The following is a 22,885-nucleotide window of genomic DNA, read 5'->3' on the forward strand; positions in this document are numbered from 1 at the left end:
CTTCACACTTCCACATGACAGACACACGGGGAGATCATTCTCTAAGAGGCTGGTAAGGCAGTTGTCAGCAGAGCACACACTTCTCTCTCCCAAGGTGGCTGCTCAGCCCCACTGCCAACTTGACCCTGTCCTCCATCTTCCCTTCCAGCTGTCCCCATCACAGGGAAAGTTCCTGGTCAGTTCACTGGAACCTGACTGCTCTCTGACTCTGTGGAGCCTTGTGGCTCGTGGATGGGTTGCTCCATTTATGGAGGGACCTGTTCCCAATGTGAGCCTATTTTCCTGGACCTACATTCTCTGCATGATGTGCACTTGGCTTGCCCTTTATGAGCATTTTCATTGTGGCTGGAAATTTAAAAGTCATTATTTGCCTTCACAGAATAGGTTACTGATTGTATGGAATTTACCAATTTCTATTAATGTATTAATTTTTTAAAATATACCTCTTCTGTTCTTGAGGGGGACACTCACACGTCCTCCCTAGGTCAGACCCACACCGTCCATGGGCCCTCAGAATAAGTCGTTTGTGAGCATGTTCATCCTGCAGAGATTCACAGATGACCCCTGGCTCCAGGCAGCCCTCTTTGGCTTCTTCTTTACTCTGCTTGTGGTGGCCCTGATGGGCAATGGCCTGATCATCATGGCCATCCACTGTAGCCCCAACCTCCACACACCAATGTATTTCTTCCTTCTCAACCTGGCCCTGATGGACGTGGTCTGCACCTCAACGGTCCTGCCCAAGGTCCTACAGAGCCTGGTGGCTGAGAACACCATCTCCTTCGGTGGCTGCCTCACCCAGATGTTCGTCTTCTCCTGCGTCCTGGGCTCTGAACTTTTGCTCTTCTCTGCCATGGCCTATGACCGCTACCTGGCCATCTGCCGGCCACTGCATTATGGCACCTTGATGAGCAGTAGGGTCTGTGTGGCTCTAGCAGCCTTTGTGTGGTGCACGGGGGCTCTCAACTCCTTGGTGCTCACCTGCCTGGCCCTGCCACTGTCTTTCTGTGGCCCTAATCTTATTACACATTTTTTTGTGAGATTCCATCTGTGCTCCTGCTGTGCTGTAGCCCAACCTTTGTCAGTGATGTCATGACCATGGTCGCAGACATGTTTCTGACTGGCCTGAACCTCCTGCTGACCATGGCTTTGTATAGCCTGATCATTGCCAGTATCTTGTACATCTGTACCCTGAAGGCCTCTGTCCACACTGGTCTGATGACACAGTTGTCATTCTGTAGTCCCAGGGATAGCACCTACTTCTGTGAGATTCCCCATCTCCTGAAGCTGTCTTGCAGGCCCACATGAATGAACATCCTCAAGACACTGCTGATCCATGCCTTCTATAGATACCTTAATTTCCTGCTCACCCTGTTGTTTTATGGATGTATCATCTCCAGCATCTTGTGCCCACACTCAGCTGAAGGGAGGTTGAAGATCTCATCCAGCTGCTCCTCTCACCTCCTTATGGTCTCAGTGTTCCACTCATTTATGTTCTGTCCCTACATCATCCCTGCCTCTAGTGACATCTGAAGAGAAATAAAATGTCTGGAGGGCTGCATTCAGCACTGAGCCCAACCTGAACCACCTCATCTACACCAAAGCATACCAGTAAACTGAATGGAAAAGAAGAAAAAAATGCCATCACCTTTGAGAAAATAATTTATTAATCTATTGAAGGTGTTTGAACTGGTTGCCAATACTTTTAGAGGGCTGCCATACAAAATTCAATTTGTCTTTCACATTTGCCAGGTGCCTCCCATGTACTAATGGTTTGTATGTTACATTTCAGTATTTTATTCTCATAACAACTATAGGCAGTATTATCATAATAACCCCGCTGTAAGGATAAGAAAATCGAGGCTCAAAGAAGTGAAATCTTTTTTCCAAAGTCACACAAACAGCAAGATTGTGAAATTCAACCCTAGTCTTCTGGTTCCAAATTTTGCATGTAAAACACCACCTTAAACAATAACCCCTTTAATTCAGCCCTTTGAATCTTTGTGTTAATAAACTCAGAAGCCTGGCAACACAGCTACACAAGAAGAAAAAAGTCACTATGGCAAAAGAAGCTCTGAATTCCTGTGAAGACTGGGGGCATTGGTTTCGGGAAAGGAAACAAATTGAGAAGAAGTCTGAGGCAATGAACATAGTTTTCCTGCTGCTGTTTTTTCTTGAGACTCAAAGGCTTGATCTTTGATCTTCCAGTGCTGACTACAGGGATAGGCCTAAGTATACATAGTGGGTGGCTATGGAAAAAAGGCTGGAGTCAGTGGGACTATTTTAAATTCTTGAGACAAATGAAGAAGGTAAAGTACCAGAGGCAGGCTTATGATAGGAAGCCAAGTTGAGGAGCACTTCAGGGCAGGAGTACACGAACACACTGAAAGAATTGTGCATCTACTCCATTAGAACTGTCTAAGAAGCTGGGCATGGTGGCACATGTCTGTAATCCCAGCACTTGGGAGGGGAAGTAAGAAGGTTGCTGTGAGTTTGAGACTCCTAGGATGTATAGTGAGTTCAAGGCTAGTCTAAATTACATAGCCAGAGCCTGTGTAAGAAATAAAGAACTGTAAAATCATAAAATAGGGACAACAACCTCTGAGTGTACCTCAGTAACCTGGTGAATTCCTTTATTGAACAAAATGTTTCAGCGATACCATTGATTGGCTCACTCTTTTCTGTTTTATGAAATGTCTGTCCGACACACAATATGTCAAATATTTATGATAGGATGGTGGAATTTAAATCAGTTCACCCTCACATATTGGCTTCTAGTCAAGTCACAATACTAAGATTTCCTTTCCACTATCAAAGAGCAAAAAGCCAACAATATACATTTTGAAAAAAAATCTGTTTTGTGGAACTTTTATCATTGTTGAGGCAAAATATCCAACATTCAAAGTTAAAGGTGTAAAGCTTTATTTAGTTCACAGTTTGTAGAGGTCTCAGTTCATAGTTGGCTGGCCCCAAGGCAGGACAGCATGGCAGAGGGACATCACAAAGATGAAACAGTTCATGGTAGGCAGGACAGGAAGCAGCAACCAACAAGCAACAAATTCTTTCCCTTCCTTTATATTGTATCAAAGTTACCAGCCCTTAGGATAGGTAGCACTCACATTCAGGGTGGGACACCCTTAATCCTACCAACAACTTTTTCAAACCAATCAGTGAACTAATTTAGGAATTACTCACCCTTAATTCCAGAACCACACACTGTAGATCCAGCCACCTCTGAAAAAGCCCCACATATGACCAGGTGAGACTTTAGGAGGATATCTAGACAAAGCACAACACTACACATTGGACATCAAATGAAGTAAAGTGAAACGTGAGACATAAAATTAGCAACGAGTCCAACAACTGCTCCAGCCAGAGGCCTGGAGAGTTTGTAGGCTGGAATGTAAGAAGGAAGAACATCAGTATTTTAAAATAAATCAACATGAAAACACACCATAGAAAAGTCCGTGCAGTACAGATTAAAAAAAATTTTGAGGAAAATATATGGTACTAGGGAGTACACCAGACAATAAAAGATCAACATTTTAAAATTCATGAAAAAAGAATAGGTTAGAATTATCCTGATTTAAAATAGTAAAGACATTATCAAAAGGCAAGCCATCGAACAGTATGAAAACATACACAAAATTCTCAGTAAAATTTTTATAAATTCAGTATAGTAATATATACATGGTAAATACCTGATGACCAAGAATGATAATATATAAATGGATATGTTTGCTTTAATATTTTAAAACCACCTGCTATAATAATTGACACTACAAAATATCTAATAAAAACTCAACAAGATCAACCAAATAGATGCATGGAAAAGATCTGAAGAAATCCAATGGCCATTATTTCATAAACATAGTCATAAGTTTAAAAAAAATCAGAGTGTCAAAAATTTCTTCCTGGAATTGTTTTAATCAACAGTAGAGTTCCATCCCTGCTCGCATAGGAGGTGAACAATGGACCCAAAAATATATGAAGTGAGAATTGGAAAGATGACAAGAGGATCAGAACATGACACTACATATTCCATAGAGTGCTTAAACAAGCGCAGGGTTTCCCCATTCCAATAACAATCTAGGGAGGGCTATTGTTTAAAAAAAAACTTGAGGCATATAAGGATCACATTAAACGTACTTACACTTATAATTAAACTACAACTTGGATTTGATTAAATGAGTTAAAGAAATATTTCCGTGTTTAAGAACATTAAGTATATATGTCAGTTGTGTAGTAATTTGTAGTCTTAGGAAATCACTAAAAGGAGATAAAATAATTCAGGTGTAAACTGTGATATTCTTATACACAAAGTCTGGACAGCACAGCCAGGTGATATTTCAGCCACTGTCCCCAGGTTCAGAGAGTGAGCCCAGCAAGGCAAATGCCCCTCATGAGATCTGACCTGCTGCTTCAAAGATCTTTCCTTTTTCAGACTCATTTATGGGATAATAGGAGTTTTTTGAGGGATACTTTGAATTCTTTGTTTCTCAAAGTATATATTAGAGGATTGAGAGAGGGAGTCACTGTGGTATACAAAACAGAAACAGCTTTGTCAAAGAGCCCAGCAGAGCCCAGGGCTGGCCGGACATAGGTGTAGAGTGCAGAGGAGTAGTATAGAGTGACCACCACCAGGTGGGAGGAGCAGGTGGAGAAGGCACGCTGCTTGCCCTCCGCTGAGTGAATGCGCAAGATGCTGGCAATGATGAAGCTATAAGAAGTCATGGTCAGCAGCAGGTTCAGGCCAGTCAGAAACATGTCTGCGACGATGGTCATGACATCATTGACAAAGGTTGGGCTACAGGACAGCAGGAGCACAGATGGAATCTCACAAAAAAAATGTGTAATAAGATTAGGGCCACAGAAAGACAGTGGAAGGGCCAGGCAGGTGAGCACCAAGGAGTTGAGAGCCCCCGTGCACCACACAAAGGCTGCTAGAGCCACACAGACCCTACTGCTCATCAAGGTGCCATAGTGCAGTGGCCGGCAGATGGCCAGGTAGCGGTCATAGGCCATGGCAGAGAAGAGCAGAAGCTCAGAGCCCAGGACCCAGGAGAAGACGAACATCTGGGTGAGGCAGCCACCGAAGGAGATGGTGTTCTCAGCCACCAGGCTCTGTAGGACCTTGGGCAGGACCGTTGAGGTGCAGACCACGTCCATCAGGGCCAGGTTGAGAAGGAAGAAATACATTGGTGTGTGGAGGTTGGGGCTACAGTGGATGGCCATGATGATCAGGCCATTGCCCATCAGGGCCACCACAAGCAGAGTAAAGAAGAAGCCAAAGAGTGCTGCCTGGAGCCAGGGGTCATCTGTGAATCTCTGCAGGATGAACATGCTCACGAACGACTGATTCTGAGGGCCCATGGACAGTGTGCGTCTGACCTAGGGAGGACGTGTGAGTGTCCCCCTCAAGAACAGAAGAGGTATATTTTAAAAAATTAATACATTAATGGAAATTGGTAAATTCCATACAATCAGTAACCCATTCTGTGAAGGCAAATAATGACTTTTAAATTTCCAGCCACAATGAAAATGCTCATAAAGGGCAAGCCAAGTGCACATCATGCAGAGAATGTAGGTCCAGGAAAATAGGCTCACATTGGGAACAGGTCCCTCCATAAATGGAGCAACCCATCCACGAGCCACAAGGCTCCACAGAGTCAGAGAGCAGTCAGGTTCCAGTGAACTGACCAGGAACTTTCCCTGTGATGGGGACAGCTGGAAGGGAAGATGGAGGACAGGGTCAAGTTGGCAGTGGGGCTGAGCAGCCACCTTGGGAGAGAGAAGTGTGTGCTCTGCTGACAACTGCCTTACCAGCCTCTTAGAGAATGATCTCCCCGTGTGTCTATGTCATGTGGAAGTGTGAAGTACAGTCCCTATGGGATCACATTATTGGCACACAGACAGGGATTTGCTCTCTGTGAATACAGATTTTCCTTATCCTGAGCAGGAGCAGCCAGACATCCATTCACCTACAAGTCCCCATTCATAACTAGGACAGCCAGGATAGAAGAGGGCAACCAGGAGCACAAGCCCAGGTTTCTGGCAGCTCAGAGAAGACCCCAAACTGAGGAGGAAAGCTCTTTGCTCGTCTGTTGGCTCAGGCCTCCTGGGCTACCAGAGTATTCAAGCTGATGCAGAAGCCAGTGCTACAGAACCTCGGGTCTGCTCCTCTCATGTTCTCCCCACCCCATCCTGTGGGCAGCTCCACGGGAGTCACCCAGGGTATTAGACAGACCCTGTGGCATGACACAATTACGGCCAATGTCTGACATGTGTCCAGGGTGCGTGGGCCCTCAAAGATGAGAAGTGAGGCCCAAGTAGAGTAGAATACCTTGGTCACATGCGCTCAGGCCCAGCTCTGGCCGAACTCTATGTACACTGGCTACTTGGTGGGACCTACCTACTTCACTAGGGCAAGTGAGGTGAGGTGAGATAAACACAGAGCCCCAGTGTTTCCATGAATGGACATTCTATACCAGTGTGTGGCCCCTGAGTCTCATGCATAGGATCTATTTTGCTAGTTCACAGGCCATGGACAGATTGTGCTTTGCTAGCTCTGCTCCCATTTCAAAGCAAAACAAAACAAACTACAGTGTGATAGAAGACCATATGATATACCATACGATAGACTCCTTTTCAAGGATTGGCTCTCCAAACATTCTGATAGCTCTTTACCTGCAGAGCCTATAGGAGTCTCAAGCCAGTCTCCTCTTACTCTGACCACAGCCAACAAACAACCCTACAGTTTCTGAAAAAAATGGACTATTCACTAGTGAGTGGTGTGAGTGTTTCCATAGAGTCCCTGTGTATTCAGACAAGGTGGTCAGATTTAGGAAGCAAAATGTAAATGACCAGTTTAACTTGAATTTCAGGTTAGCAATTACAACATTTTCAGTATATGTCTCAAAATCAGCATAGGAAATTATTCTACAAAACAGCACATGTTGTTGACCTGGAATTCAGACTTAGAAAGACATCCCACATTTCTCTGACCACCCTGTCTTTTGTGTCAATAACAATCCAAGGCATTCCTGTTCCAAGATTAATATATGTCTGACAGGTGAAGGCCAACCTCAGAATCATTTTCCTGTCCAAACCTCTCTGCTCACCTCCAATGCCTAACCTAAGAGTGGCTGAACAGAGGGACCACCACACCCCATGAAATGTAACATATTTTGAGGAGCATTGCATGACTGGACTGCACCAAATCAAGGACACTGCTCCTCTGAGTTAGTGACAGAAGGTATCTTCCTAATACATCTTCTGTCAGTTGAGAGGTGGAAGCAGGAATAGGGAGATGTGGTCAACTGCCTGTTTTGAGGGCAGGAACTGCAGCAGAGAGCTAGTGAACCAACCTGTTTCCCTACCTCTAAGGTCTATGACTTCAACCAGCTTCATAATTTTTCTGAATCACTTCTGAAATGTGACAGTCATGAACTAGATTCTGTACTAAATACATGGGAAATAAAATGGCTAAATTTCCATAGGATTGGGAAAGTCACATGAATATTAAATCTCACCAGTGCTGCTCTGGGCATTCCTGGCTGTACTCTCTGCAGCAGTGGAAGAGGCACCTGAAAGAGACAGAGAGAGAGAGAGAGAGAGAGAGAGAGAGAGAGAGAGGTGCTGTGATTCGCTGCCACGGCCATGTCCTGGAGCTTCCCCTAGGTCCTTTTGCTCCTCATTCATTTTTTTCTTTTAATATTTATTGTAATTCATTAAACCTCTTCACTAAACATGAGAAGTTTTCACAGTAGTACATCTATGTTCTTCTGACACAGGAGAACTCAAGGCCCTCAGGATCCCCCAGAGACTTGGAGGAAATGAACCTCCTAATTTAACAACTAAAAGCAGAGAAAGATGCTCAGCATAATTTTAAACAGCAGTGTACCATATTCATTTGAAGTATTCTAGACAAGTCTTTAAACAATGGACTCTAAATGGGGCATGTTACCCAGCCCAGGGAGAGCATGATCAGGAAGAGCATGAGAGAGGGTCCTGCCAGGCTAATTTTCCTAGGTCCTCACCATACCATGTGGACTCTGTGACAGCCAGGGTTCCTCTACTCAGGTTGCAGAGGAAGCAGCAGGCTTTGTGTAAGCCAGATTAAAATAGAGATGGACATGGCTTTGTGATGAAACTCAAGGCAGCTTATGTCCCTTGGGAGTCCTACCTCAGGTCACTGAGGTGGCTGAGGAAATTGGCTGCTATATTCAAGACAGATGATTATTTAGAAAGCCATCCACAGTGTAGGGAGAACTGGCTTTGTCCCTGGGGTAGACAGGAGGGAACACAAATGTCCTGTGTTCCATTTTTTCATGCCCTTATCTCAGGGGGAGACACATACAGGTTAATGCTCATGGCCAGAGCAGATCTCTGGCTCAAAAACAACAAAAAAATTATGTTAACTCCCGTCCCCAATAAGGAATAGATCAAAGAAAAAGGCTAGCTGTGTTTCATGCTGTGGTGACAAAACTTGGGTAGGAAAGTGAACCATCTAATACTTGTATCATGACTGATAGCAGAGCAGATTTGGGACCACTAGGGTCTCCAGATGGGAACCCAACCCAACTCCTAGACCACAAGTTATCCTACCTCCTACCAGAAGACCTGAAAGATCATGGGTTCTGGTCTTCAGCCAGCCTGCTGCTAAGGCCAAATTCGCCTGTCCATAAAATTTAAGTCTGTCTCAGACCTCTTCTCCATAACAAAGATTTCAAGATATGCAATAACTTCAGCAATGACATTGTTTACAATGTAGAGGAACAAGAGAGAAGCACAGTGGGGACTCTCACAGGAATGATCAAGCATGTAGAGCCACAGAAGGTGAACTGTAACATCAGGCAGGTGTTGGCCCCTGCACTGAACATGCCGATACCCCATGTGGTTCCAGCTAGGGCTGCATACAGTGGTGCTCATTATGGAGTCATAGTGCAATGGCTGGCAGATGGCCACATAGCAGTCATAACTCACAGCTATGAAGGGCAGTAGTTGTGCTGCTACAGACCATATCAAGAAGCACTTCTGTGTTATACAGGACTTGTAGGAAATAACTGTGTCCTCAGCCACCAGGATCTCAAGCATCTTGGGCATGATGTGCATCCACAGACAACATCTAAAACCACCAGGTTGACCAAGAAAATGTACAAGGGAATGTGGATCCAGAGTTGAATGTGACAGCTGCCATGATGAAGCAATTACCATAGAATGTGACCATGTACAGTGAGAGAAAGAGTATGAAATAGAGAGCTTGTGCTGTAGCCTTTCTGAGAAGGACTGAAAGATTAGTTGTGTCACCCATGTATGATTTTTTTGTGTGTGTGGTACAGGGGATTGAATTCAGGTTCTTGCACTTGTGAGGCAGGCCACCGAACTGCTAAGCTAAATCCCTGGCCCTACCCATGTATGATTATTAGTGGTTGTTTAACAATTTCTTTCAGGCTTTTCCTTGCTCTACAGTTGAGCTGGAAAAAAATGTTTAAAATTAGTGATCACTACATGGTGTAAGTGGGACAATCCAAGAGGGAATAATCATAGATATATATGCACCAAATACCAATGCACTCAACTATGCAAAAAAATTAATGGACATGAAAAATCAATAATTACTAATACATTTTAATAGATAACCTCAATACCCCACTGTCACAAATAGACAAATCAACTTGACAAAACTCAACAAAGAAAAATCAGAACCAAAAGAAACTTGTAAACGAAATGGAGTTAGTAGGTATCTACAGAGTATTCCACCTCACAATACCAGAATACACATTCTTCTCAGCTGTACTTTGAATGTCTCCAAAGTAGAGCACACACTAGCCCATAGAATGTGCTTAAGTAAATGAAAGCGAATTGAAATTATCCCATGCATATTATCTGACGATTGTGCAATGAAATAAAAAATTAGTGGGAATAGAAACAACAAAAACTCCATAAACACATCAAAATTAAATAACACACTTGTGAACAACCAATGGGTTATTGATGAAATTAAAGAAGAAGTGAAAAGGGCTAAAGAGAATATAGGAACATGAGGAAACAATAAGAGCTAAGATATATCATGTGAAGGTACAAATTCCCCATGAATAATATCATTTTGTACGCATAAAATGTGCCAATAAATTTAATTAATGAAAAAGAAGAAATTAAACACTATATGCAATTTAATGATAAGCCGATACAACATGCTGTTACTTATGGGATGCAAGGAAAGCAATCCTAAGAGAAGGATTTGTAATGATAAATTCTCACATCAGGAAAACAGAATGATCTCAAGCAAACAACCTAATGTCAAATGTGAAATATCTAGAAAAAGAAGAACAATTCAAGCCAAAAGTTTATATAAGAGAAGAAATTAGAAAGATCAGAGCAGAAATTAATGCAATGAGACTCAGTAAAGAACACAAAGGATCAATAAATCAAATAGTGGGTTCCTTAAAAGATTAAACAAAATTGATAAACCCTAGCCAACCTTATTAAAAGCAAGGAAAGACTAATTCATATAATTAGGAATAAAGAAGGTAAAATCACAATCAATCCTGTAGAAACACAGAAGATCATCAACACCTGCTTTGACAACCTATACTCTAATAACATGGAAAACATAAGAAATGATCAGATTCCTAGATACATATGAATTATTGAAGCTGAATCAAGAAGACAAAAAATTCTACATTTGATCTTAGCCAAAAGGCCAAGAAGTGATAGGAAGATATAAAATTATAAATAACCCAATATCAACCAATGAAATTGAAAATATAATTAAAAGCATGCCAACAAAGTAAAGCCCAGGTCCTGACAGTTTCATAGCTTAATTCTATAAGAAATTTAGAGAAGATCTAATGTCACCGCTCTTCAATTTCTATAATAAAACAGAAAGAAAATCAGTGCTCCCAAAATCATTCCTGGAAGAATGTATTACCCTGATACCAAACCAGAGAAGAGCAACCAAAAAGGCTGATCTGTCTAATCAACATAGATGCAAATAGAATGCAGGAAATCATCAAGATTATATACCATGGCCGAATAGGATTCATCCCAAGGATGCAGGAATGTTCCAATGTATGCAAATCAATAAATGTAATACACAATATTCAGAAGACCAAAAAATATTATATGACAATGTCAATAGATGTAGAAAAAATTTGACAAATTTCAACATCCATTCATGATAAAAAAAAATGAAAGAAAGTTGGAATACATGGTCTTTATCACAATGTAATAAAAATTATCTATGAGAATCTAACAGCCAACATCATACTAAATTGTCAAAAATTAAAAGATTGCACTCTAAAATCCAGAACAAGACAAGGATGCCCATTATCACCACACCTATTCAAAATAGTAATGGAAACATTAGCCAGAGTAATTAGACAAGAGAAAGAAATAAAAAGGAATAAAGATATGAATGGAAGAAGTTAAATTTTCATTATTTTTGAGTGACACAGTACTCTACATAGAAGACCTCAAAAATCCCACCAAAAGACTTCTAGGTCTAATCACCAAATTCAGTACCATAGCTGGATACAAAGTCAACCCTCAAAAATCAATAGCATTCCTGTTCATGAATAAAATATTCACTGAGAGAGAATTTAGGGAAATAGTACCTTTCAAAATAGGATCAAAATATTTAGAAATCAATTTCACAAATATACGAAAAGAACTTTACATTGAAAATTACAGAACTATGATAAAGAAATGGAAAAATATCCCTTTCTCATGGGTAGGAAGAACCAACATAGTGAAAATGACCGTAGTCCCAGAATTGTTGAACAGATTTAATGCAATCCCACAGAACCAGGGAAATCTTTTTTTTAACCAGGAATTTAACTCAGAACCTTGCATTTTCAAGGAAGGGAAGGTGCCACTGAGATAAATCCCCAGGCTAAAATCTTTTTTTTTTTTCTTTTTTAGGAGTAGGAAAAATTTATTGAGGGAAAGAAAGCTTCTGTCTAAGAGAGACAGAGGGGGTACTGGAAAGTGAGCTGCCCTCTCATTCCATTTTTCCAAGATGTTTTATACAGCAAAGCCATGTGGGGAGGGGGTTTCACAGCTTGTAGGCAAGAATAAACAAAACTTTTAAGAAATTAGAGTATGCCTAATCTAAGCATAAGCACACTAGAATGAAAGGGTAGGTTGGGGGGAAAGTCACATTTAGATATTGAAATAGAGATTGAACCTGCTGCACTTTGATTATTTCATTGATAGATATCTATATGTCATCATGATTGTCATGCTAAAAAACTATGTGTGGCTCTTGATCTTTAGTTTCTATAATATGTCACTCTTGTCTGTTAACATTTTGCAGGGATTAAACTACTACAACCACCATGGTGGATAAGAAATAACAGCCCCCTAAATGTGCTTTATATTTCAAAATGCTTAATGTCCAGACAAAATTATAATAATTAAACTCACTGCTCCTACTGCACTACTAATAAGATCTCAGGTAGAGTTTTACATTTCTTAGCAAAATTTGTTCTTCAAATTGTCTCTTATCTTACAGCTAAAACTAGAGAGACATGACAAAGTATAAGACTTATAGATAAGCTCTATCAATGAAAGAATCTAAGTCCAAAATCTTTCTTAAAATTCACTTGAAACTAGTTTTTCTATAAAATGGAATACTACTCAGCCACAAAGAATGAGAAAGTAGATTCATTCATAGGTAAATGGGTACATTTTGAGGATATACTCCTAAGTGAAATAAATTAGTCATGCATGTGTAAATACCAAATAGTTTCTCTGGTGTGAAAAACTAAAATAGTACTCAAGATCTTAATGGGTTAATTAGCAATGTGAAACAGGAAGAAAAGGACTAAAGATGTAGGGACAGTGAGAAGGGTAGGGGAAGGGGAATAAGGGAAAGGGAAAATAACATGAGAAAATGTAAAAATGGAATTAAAGTGTTTGGGGAGGGGAGGAGGGGGTAAAGCGAGGGTGGGGACAAGGGGAAAAATGAGAACCAAGACCTGTCATGTAAAGGTACAAGATCCCAGTAATGAAAGTAACTGTACTATCTACCTAGAATGTACCATCAAATTCGATTTAAATTTTTAAAAATTCACTTGAAACTAGCAGGCTTCAGGAATAGCAAAGACAATTCTGAGCAACAAAGGCAAGGCAGAGGGCATTACAATTTCTTACTTGAAATTATACTACAGGGCTACTATGATAAAAATAGCAATGTCCTGGCAAAACAAACAAATACAGACCTGAGGATCAATGGAGCAGATTAGACGATTCAGGAAAAAAACCAAGCACATTCAGCCACCTTATCTTTGACAAAGATGCTAAACATATTCACCGAAAGAAAGATAGCTTCTTTAATAAATGGTGCTGGAAAATCTGGCTTTCTGCACAACAAGGACTAAAATCAGACCCACGTGTCTTACAATGAACAAAACCAAAATGAAAATGGATCAAAGATCCAAACATTAAAACATAAGCACTAAATATGCTGGAAGAAAGAACAGGTAGAATGATTGAGGACATAGGTGCATTCAGAATGTTCATGAACAAAACCCTAACCACACATGAAATACTACAAAGAATCAACAACTGGGATCTCATTTAATTAAAAAGCTTTTCACAACAAAAGCAATCACCAATAGAATGAAAAAACTAACTACAGAGTCAGAAAAACTTTAGCCAGTGACTATTATCTAGAATGCATAAAAAATTGAAAAACATCAGAGTCCCCAAATTTAAAGGCACAATCTAAAAATGGGCATCTGAGATAAATACTCACTTCTCAGATGAAGAAGTAAAAATAACAAATACATTAAAAATATATTCAACATCACTCCTCATTCAAGAAATGCAAGTTAAAACAATGCTGAGATTCCATTTCACTCCAGACAGAATGTCTATGATCAAGAAATCAAGCAACAACAAATGCTAGTGGGGCTTTGCAGAAAAAGGAACCCTTCTGTCCTGTTGGTGAGAGTGTACACTGGTGAAGGCACAATCAAAATGGGCATCTGAGATAAATACTCACTTCTCAGATGAAGAAGTAAAAATAACAAATACATTAAAAATATATTCAACATCACTCCTCATTCAAGAAATGCAAGTTAAAACAATGCTGAGATTCCATTTCACTCCAGACAGAATGTCTATGATCAAGAAATCAAGCAACAACAAATGCTAGTGGGGCTTTGCAGAAAAAGGAACCCTTCTGTCCTGTTGGTGAGAGTGTACACTGGTGAAACCACTGTGGAAATAAGTGTGGAGATTCCTCAAAAGCTGTGATTTAAGGTCCCATTTGACCCAGCTATTCCCCTTCTGAGTATCTTCTCAAAAGCATTAAAAGCATCATATCACAGCAATATATATGCACCCTTGTTTATAGTGACATAGTTTGTGATAGCTAAATCTTGGAAATAACCCAAATTCCCATCAACTGATGAATGGATTAAAAAGATGAATTTTTAAAAAATATAACAGAATACTATTCGGCCATAAAGAAGGATAAAGTGGAGACATTTCTAGGTAAATAAATGCATCTTGAAACTATACTCTTATGTGAAAGAAGTCAAATACATATGTTATTGTCTCTCTGGTCTGAGAAACTGATAGTGTAACCAAAATGTATAATAGATATCATGAAATAGGAATAAATTGTTCAAGATTATACCAAGCATGAGATACATTGTTAATAATTGAAGAGTTTTAAGCAAAAAATGTATAATATTAGTAGAAAATTAGTTGAAAGATAGATTAGCAATTGAAAAACATATTCTTTAAAGTTTATGATACACAGTATATTTACTATTGCTAGCCTTTGGTTATTTTTATTATTAAAATTTGTTTTTTGATAGAATTATTTTTACATTTTCTTTAATATCTACTTATATTTCATTAAACTTTAAATTTTTAAAAAAGGAAGAAAATATGCTATGTATACCCAATGGGGTATAAAGAATTTGAGTCATTTGTAGAAAAATTGATCAATATTCACAGCATAGTACTAAGTGAAATAAATCAGACACTGAAGGTTAAATATCATCTAGATTCTCTTATATTAAAAATTTTAAATACATATAATTTAAAGACCAAAACAAAAAAAGACATGGTAGAAAACAGGGAGGTAAACTTGGATATGGGAAAACTATCTGGATAAATGGGGAAAAATGAAGGGTAGGGGGAAAAGGGGAGTAAAAATGATCAAGATATCATTTGTATATGTTCCAATCCCCCAACATTTATGTAATTATGAGAATTTCAAACAAATACTAATAACAAAAATGATGTAAATGAAAAAAGATTAAGAAAATGAAAAATTCAAACATGAGCAGAGAATTTTGAAATCAAACCAGAAAACTCATCATCTGAAAGTTCCCTCAAATGACTAGTAGTGGACTTTGCAGTAGAAATTTTAGACATTAGGAGAGAACAGGGTACCATATTCAAAATAATGAAAGAAAAAAACCTGTCAATCCCAAAACTTATCCCAGGCAAATGAAGGAGAACTGCTGGTGGTAATGTAAATGAGTATAGTCATTACGGAAAGCAGTATGCAGGTTCATTAAAAGTGTGTGAGACCAAAGTAAAAGGGGCTTAGGAGCCAGTGCTCTAAACCCCTCCCATTGTAGCCATAGCCCTGACCTTTGTTCAAACCCTGGCTTACGAATGCAAGGCTATCTTGTACTGTTTAAAGTTCAGATCATGATTAACATGTAAGTTAGTGGTTCTAGACTATGAGATAAAATCTGTACTGTATGTAGAGACCCCAAGTTAATTGTCAAGCTGTTTGCTCATCCTAAATGTCTTGATGGGCTTTAAAACATCCTATAGGTATCTGTTAATCATTGATGTGTCACTGCTGAGTACATGACTGCTGACCACCAGCTCAAATCAGCAGACCATTAACCTTTGTCCCCTGCCTGCAAGCTTAGAATGTTAACCCCCCTTTTACCCCACCCCCACAAAAAGGACCTCAGCCCCTGAGCAGTTGCCTCTCTGAGCCAGTTATCTGGCTCCGGGAGTGCCATTTGGCCAGACTAATAAAGGTCTGTTTACTATCTAGCCTGGTGTGTTCCTTCCTGGGTGACTCTCACCATCCGTTGAGTTTCCAGAGCCTCGCTGAGCTATAGGACTCAGCATCGTGAAGGTCCTTTTGGCTGTTCATGCTTCACAGAATAAAAGTGAGACTTTAGGTCTTACAAGTGAAAAATCAAGAACCATATGATCCTGTAATCCCACTTCTTATATATCCAAAATAATTCATCAGAACTATGAAGCGATATTCTTGTGTCCATCATTGCATTATTCACAATAGCCAAGATGCAGAAATAATGTAAATTTCTTTGATCAGTGAACAAGGAAAATGTAATTATAGACCTCAGATTGTATTTGTCATCTTTTGTCACTATAATGACATCAAGATGAAAGATTTATATTGGTTTATAGTTCTCGAGGTTTCTGTTCCATTTGGCAGCCCTATATCTTTGATCCTCTGGCCAGGATAGCACATCACAGCAGGATTGTGTGATGGGGCAAACTATTCACATCAGGAGACAGAATCAAAAGAGAAAGAAGAAAGAAGGGCAGGGTTCCATCAGAGCCCCAGGGAAATACCTATGAATGAATGACCTGTGAACTTCTCAGACAATCCACTCTTTTTTCTCTCTCTCATTGAGTTTAAAAAGAACCTGAATAAGGCCAGGGATTGAGCTCAGTGGTTCAGTGGCCTGCCTCACAAGCGGAAGGACTTGAGTTCGATCCCTGGTACCACACACACACACACACACACACACACACACACACACACAAAAAGAACTTGAATGGCTGCTTTCTGCCTCTTGAAAGGAATGAAAGTGTTCTAACTATATCGTTTAGGGCATTTCTTCTTAAACAAATTATTTTGAATATATGATATCTAATTTATGACTCAAATATCCTACAGGCTATTGAGCAGCTCTCTGATCTTGCAGAAACATTCCCAGAGCCATTTCTTATCTTTTATTTATACACAAACTGAAATGGTGTCCTATGGGCAGGCACTTAAAAGTGCTTATTTGGGCTTCTAGTATGCAGTCTGGGAACCAGGTTCCCAGGTTAAAATATGGCTGTCTTTTGGGTCTTTCTAGAGGCTGATAGATGGGTCACACAATCTCACTATATCCTGCTATCAAAAGGTGACAAAATACTGTAATTTCTGGAAATCTCCATAGTGATTTTAGGGTCATGGGCTATAGAGAAGAAAGAGCTGATTTAATTCTTTCTGCCCTCAGTCTTTGAGTTCCCTTAGATATAATAAGGCCTAAGTGTTTTACCTTAAGGCTGCAAAGTTGTGCCTTAGACTTAGAAATGCTATAACCTCTGTCTATTAGAAAATTCAGCAGAATGCTCTTGTCTTGGCTACAAAGCTCTTCTGAGGGGCTATATATCACTATACCATCTAAATATTGCAAGACTGGCTTGGGAAAAACTATAGTATTTCCTTTTATCAAATCAGGATCTAGTGATATCATCTCTTTCTGATAAATAGTTGACAATGTTAGGGAATTGATCATGTTAAAGTATTTTGTGACACCACCATTTTGCACTGGATTTCTAGGTTCTTCTACCCCTAAACCCTTGTCTTAAGTCTCCTTTTTCCCAAGACCACATCAGTATATAGAATTGAAACTTAGAGCTTCTGCATGGTACAAATTTTAAAAGGTAACATGGCTTGCGATAGGTTCAGGACAGCCTACCCCACCTTAATGGTCTTTAGCTCTAAGCTCCATAAATAGGCCAGCATACACACTCTCTCTCCCTCTCACACTCTCTCTCTCTCTCTCTCTCTCTCTCTCTCTCTCTCTCTCTCTTCCTCCCTCCTTTCTCTCTCTCTCTGCTCTGCTCCCTTAAATAAAATCTCCAGTCAGACCTCTCAGTGTGCATGGCCTAGTTGTTCAGCATCGCTGTTCCCTTTCAGACAATTTGAAATAACTGAAGGGCTTAATTCTCATATTTCTTAGACCTTTAAGAATATATGCCTGGGGCCAGGGATTTAGCTCAGTGGTTCTGCCACCTGCCTCACAAACACAAGGACTTAAGTTCAATCCCCATTACCAAAAAAAGAAAAGAACACATGCCTGAAAATGTCTTCTATTATAATACCCTATCTGATTGGCAAGCCAGTAGGGGTCTTGTATAGCAACTGCTTGTGTTCCAGTAGAAGCCAGTTATTCCCCCAGCTGCCTGTCTTTTGAGCTTCCAAAATTAAAATAATATTTGTCTCTAAATGTAATATTACTTGTCTCTCATTAAAAACCAATATTTGATTTAAGAGCAATATTACATCTTCCTGATCTAGTCTGTAGGTCTGAGTAAGTTCTCTGAAGAACTCAATGTACATATCAGGGTCATCAAAAAACTTTATTAGGCCTTTTTTAATCTGTTTTAGATCACTGAAATAAAGACACATGAACACAGATAGTACCATAATTGCCATTTACTTCTTGCAAGGGATATTGTCTTTGAGGGGCCTGAACAACTTAGCTAAGGATGGATATAGCCTCATGGAGGTTTTAATTATGGCTGGCCTAGATACTCAATCCTCAGCACCTGGTGGTCAAGGTTTAAGGCTCTCTTGGAAACTTTGTTCTCAAGTTCTAAAGGGTGAGGAGTAGCCTCAGGCTTAGAAGTAATGAATGTCTTAAGGGTGAGGTGTCTCTCATTACATTTACACTTGAACATAAGCAATAATTACTTCTTAACATAAAGAAAATCTCAATATGAGATGATTTTTACCATTTTCTCTCTTTTATAGTATAATTCTAATTGTGAGATAGGATCATAGTACTTTCCTCTATGTACTTGGCTTTAGAAGGCAGGCACACAGCATGTTGATGTAGAGAAATACTAAATTGCTCCTTAATGCATTAGAAAGAAGTGTGAGGTTCAGTTATGGAATTCCTAATCTGAATCAAGAGAAACAAATATGACATTCCATAAGTCTCTGCTTGACTCCTATACCCCCTATTATATTCCCCAAGGTTTATTCCACTCCAGAGTAGGTAGCTACCATCTGGAGAGAGATGCAGAAAATAAAATCAGACTGGGCTATCTGCCCTTTACCAGCATACCAGCTTATTTTCCTGAGGAAACTCATATCCTTACTCCAGTAGGTACTCTCAAAGCACATGTTACAATTGACTTCAGCTATGTTTAAAGAAGTATTGCCAGCAAACCATGAAATTCAAACCATTGCTTTCTGGATCCTTGAAAGACAGAGAAGAAAATAGGGCATTTTTCCTGCAAAAGTAGAGAAAGTTCTGAGAAATTTCTGTTGTCTATCCAATCTTTTGGCAACTTTTATTAGCAGAAAGATAAGTTTACTCCTTTAAGGTCCATTTTAAATTTACTAAGTATTTGAAACTCATAGGTCTTCCTAGCAGTCACAATCCACATTAGTAAAGGCACCTTTATCAACTACTCATGAGCACACATGAAGGAAGACAAAGGCTGACCAAAATAGTCCCATATTCTAGTTAGCATGTAAAAACACAAGTGCAAGTTACTGATTGCTATTTTCCCTAGTGGAATACAAAACAGTTGTTGCAAGTTCTCTTAGTCTGACTTTCTGGAAGGAGGAGCAGTCTGACTACAAGGGATTCCCAAATGAACTCAACAACAAGTTGAAGAAAAGTTTAAGGGGAATTTCTGACTCATTAGCAGAGAGAATAAGTCCAAATAAAACTCAAGCTTGTTAAATATCAAAAAAATTACCATATAGCATTTTAATACCACAGTCAATGTTCCAAAGCCCATAACCTATCAAAAAAGGTATTTTTCTCCCCTACACACATGAATGATGAAGACCATGCCTAGGAGTGGGGTGGGGAGAAGGTTCAGGGAGTTTTTAATCTATGAAAGATTTATTCTTAATGTAAGTCTAGAGGTCTGTCTTACTAGTAGTAGAGAAAGCAATCCACACCTGTAGCTCAACTCATAATGGAGGCTTAAGAAAGGGCTCTGACAGCATTGTTTCAGATCACTCTGAGACAGAGGCTACCTGAGGATCACTGACAGAGTTCCCCTTTCACCTCACAGAGGAGTCCAGTTAGGACAAGATGTGGAGATTTTCTATTAATTTTCTATTGATTAACTGGATGGGCAGTAGGGAGCTAGTTTCTTCTGAGGTACCTTTGGGTATCTGCCCGGAGAGTAGCCCTGGCCATGACCCCTCAGCTGTCACCTCAGTTTCAGCTAGTTCCACACAATCAGAGATTTGTCTCTGAAAGGAATCCAATTGCCTATCTGGTCAACATTTCACCTGCCATTAGCATCAATGGGAGGGAAGATTCACCAAGGGGCAATTGGAGAAACCTATCCTCTGTTTTGAAAGTGACAGCTTCCCTAAGGGCAATTACTAGCTGGCAGAGTAACCACCATTTGTTTATGATTACATAAGGGATTGATAAAAGCCTGAACTGTCTTTATCTGAGATTATTTCATAAGACATCCAATTTACAAGCATTTTGAAGCAACTAAGTCCAAATGAAACACATACAAAACAAGAATAAAATGTAATTTTAACAAAGATAATGCATATGAAAACAAGAAATTTGCAAACATTTAAAACACACAACTTAAAATTAAAACACCTTTGAAACAAAAGCTTAAACAATAAGGCCAGAATTTATGAAACAAAAACCAAAATAAATGAAACAAATGAGAGCCTATGAAGCAAATTACAATCTATGAAGCCAAATGACCGAAGTTAGAACCCATGAAAGAAAACTCTTATCTATGACCAGTAATCTCAGTGAAAGACCTCCAAAATAATAGAGGGGAAATAGATGCAAGTCCCAAACCTGCTAGATATCTGAAATGTAAGTTCATGTTCTCTAAAATCAAGGAATGAACTCTGGAACTATGGAGTTAAGAGTAGAAAAAATTTATTGAGGGAAAGAAAGCTTCTGTGTAAGAGAGACAGAAGGGGGACCAGAAAGTGGGTTGCCCTGAATTTCATTCTTTATTGTGTGCATCTACTTAGTTTTTAATATCATATTAATAATCATAAACAATATAGTTTCATTTTATCTTCCAACAGATAATAATTCTGGTTTTATATGTAAATATTTTGTCCATTTTGATTTTATTTGAGAGATACATACCTAGATTCATCCTTCTGCATATAAATAACCAGTTTTCTCAGCACCATTTTTCAAAGAGGCTATATTTTTTCTTCAGCATATATTTTAATTTTGGACATTATTTATATATTGGCATTCATATATGAGAGAAATTTTGCAATAGTTAAGCTTCACTTAATATTATGGTCTCAAGGTGCATCCATTTTCTTACAAAGGACTCATGTTTCTCCTTTATGATTGAATAGTATTTCATCATGTATAAGTATCACATTTTCTTTACCTATTTACAAGGCAGGTGGCGGAACCACTGAGCTAAATCCCTGGCCCTTTCTTTACGTATTTACACTGCTTCCAAGGTTCAGCTATTATATAAGTTGTTAAGGGGGAGAAGGATGGGGGATAGTGTTAGGCAAAAAAAAAAAAAAGAGAGAGAGAGAAATTGATATGGGGTCAAATTCTGTTGGCACTTTTAGTTGGATTAAAGGGTTAGTGTTGAGGCTTTTAAGAAGATTTTTTTTTTTGCACATAAGGATGAGCTTTAGGAGTAGGGATGTGCACCTTTTAATAGAGGAAAACTGCGTGTCACTCTTATGCTCTTCTTTCACCCAACCTTCAATCTCACCCCTCCACCTCTCTTTCCCTTATATAATATCCTTTCAGATTGATATACTCAGAGGTATTACTTAATATGGAACAACTGCTAATAATAATTGAACATAGGTTGCATACAGTATTTTTTCAGATTTAATTGAGTTTATTGGTATATTTTAGGGATACAATACAGTTACATTCATTGTTGGAATCTTGTACCTCTACATGACAGGTCTTGGTTCGCATTTTTCCCCTTGTCCCTGCCCTCCCTTCACTGCCTCCTCCCCTCCCCATCTAAAAACACTTTATTTCCATCTTTTCATTATCTCACATTTTTTCTTTTCCCTTATTACCCTTCCCCTACCCATCCCACCTTCCCTACACCTTTAGCCCCTTTCTTCCCATTTCACAATGTCAGCAATCATTAGGATCTTATGTATTATTACAATTTATTCACACCAGATAAACTATTTGGTATTTACACATGTGGGACTTAATTATTTCACTTAGGAGTATATCCTCAATATGTATCCATTTTCCTATGAATGAATCTATTGACTCCTTTTTTTCAGCTTTAATTGAGTTTATTGGTACATTTTAGGGATACAGTACAGTTACATTCATTGTTGGGATCTTGTACCTCTACATGAAAAGTCTTGATTCTCATTTTTTTCCCTTACCCCTGCCCTCCCTTTACCCACTTCTCCCCTCCCCATCTACAAACACTCTATTTTCATCTTTTCATTATCCCACATTTTTTTCTTTTCCCTTATTACTCTTCCCCTACCCATCCCACCTTCTCTACACCTTTATCACATTTCTTCCCATTTCTAAATGTCCGTAATCTTATTAGGATCTTATGTATTATTGCAGAATAATCTGCAATAATACATATTCACTCCTTCTTTATGACTGAGTAATATTCCATTTTACAGAAAAAACACATCTTCTTTATCCAGTTTCATACTGATGGGAAAATGGGCTGTTTCCAAGTTTTAGCTATTACAAACTGTGCCACTATATACATGGGTGCACATACATCACTGTGATATGATTCTTTTTGTTCTTTTGGAAAAATACCCAGCAGAGGGACAGCTGCATCAAATGGAACCTCCAGTGCAAGCTGTTTGAGGTATCTCCATATTGATTTCCACCCTGGTTGCACCAGTCTGCACTCCCACCAACAATGGAGAAGT

The 22,885-nt window shown here is 39.2% G+C and overlaps 2 protein-coding genes across 2 annotated transcripts; one reads left to right on the forward strand and one right to left on the reverse strand.

Moving 5' to 3' along the window:
* The first annotated feature begins 502 nt into the window (after positions 1-502).
* On the forward strand, positions 503-1,580 carry LOC104872345 (olfactory receptor 13A1). Its single transcript, XM_019209668.1, is given in 3 exon segments — positions 503-970; positions 1,195-1,519; positions 1,522-1,580. Coding segments are annotated over 3 exon segments (852 nt in total).
* Positions 1,581-4,443: 2,863 nt separating this feature from the next.
* Positions 4,444-5,400, reverse strand: LOC104872346 (olfactory receptor 13A1). The gene has a single exon (XM_010638560.1). The coding sequence runs from the start codon at positions 5,368-5,370 to the stop codon at positions 4,444-4,446; it is 927 nt and encodes a 308-aa protein (XP_010636862.1). The 5' UTR covers positions 5,371-5,400.
* Positions 5,401-22,885: the final 17,485 nt, after the last annotated feature.

Source organism: Fukomys damarensis, unplaced genomic scaffold (genome assembly GCF_012274545.1).
Source record: "Fukomys damarensis isolate Sample0158 unplaced genomic scaffold, DMR_v1.0_HiC HiC_scaffold_8, whole genome shotgun sequence".
Taxonomy (NCBI): domain Eukaryota; kingdom Metazoa; phylum Chordata; class Mammalia; order Rodentia; family Bathyergidae; genus Fukomys; species Fukomys damarensis.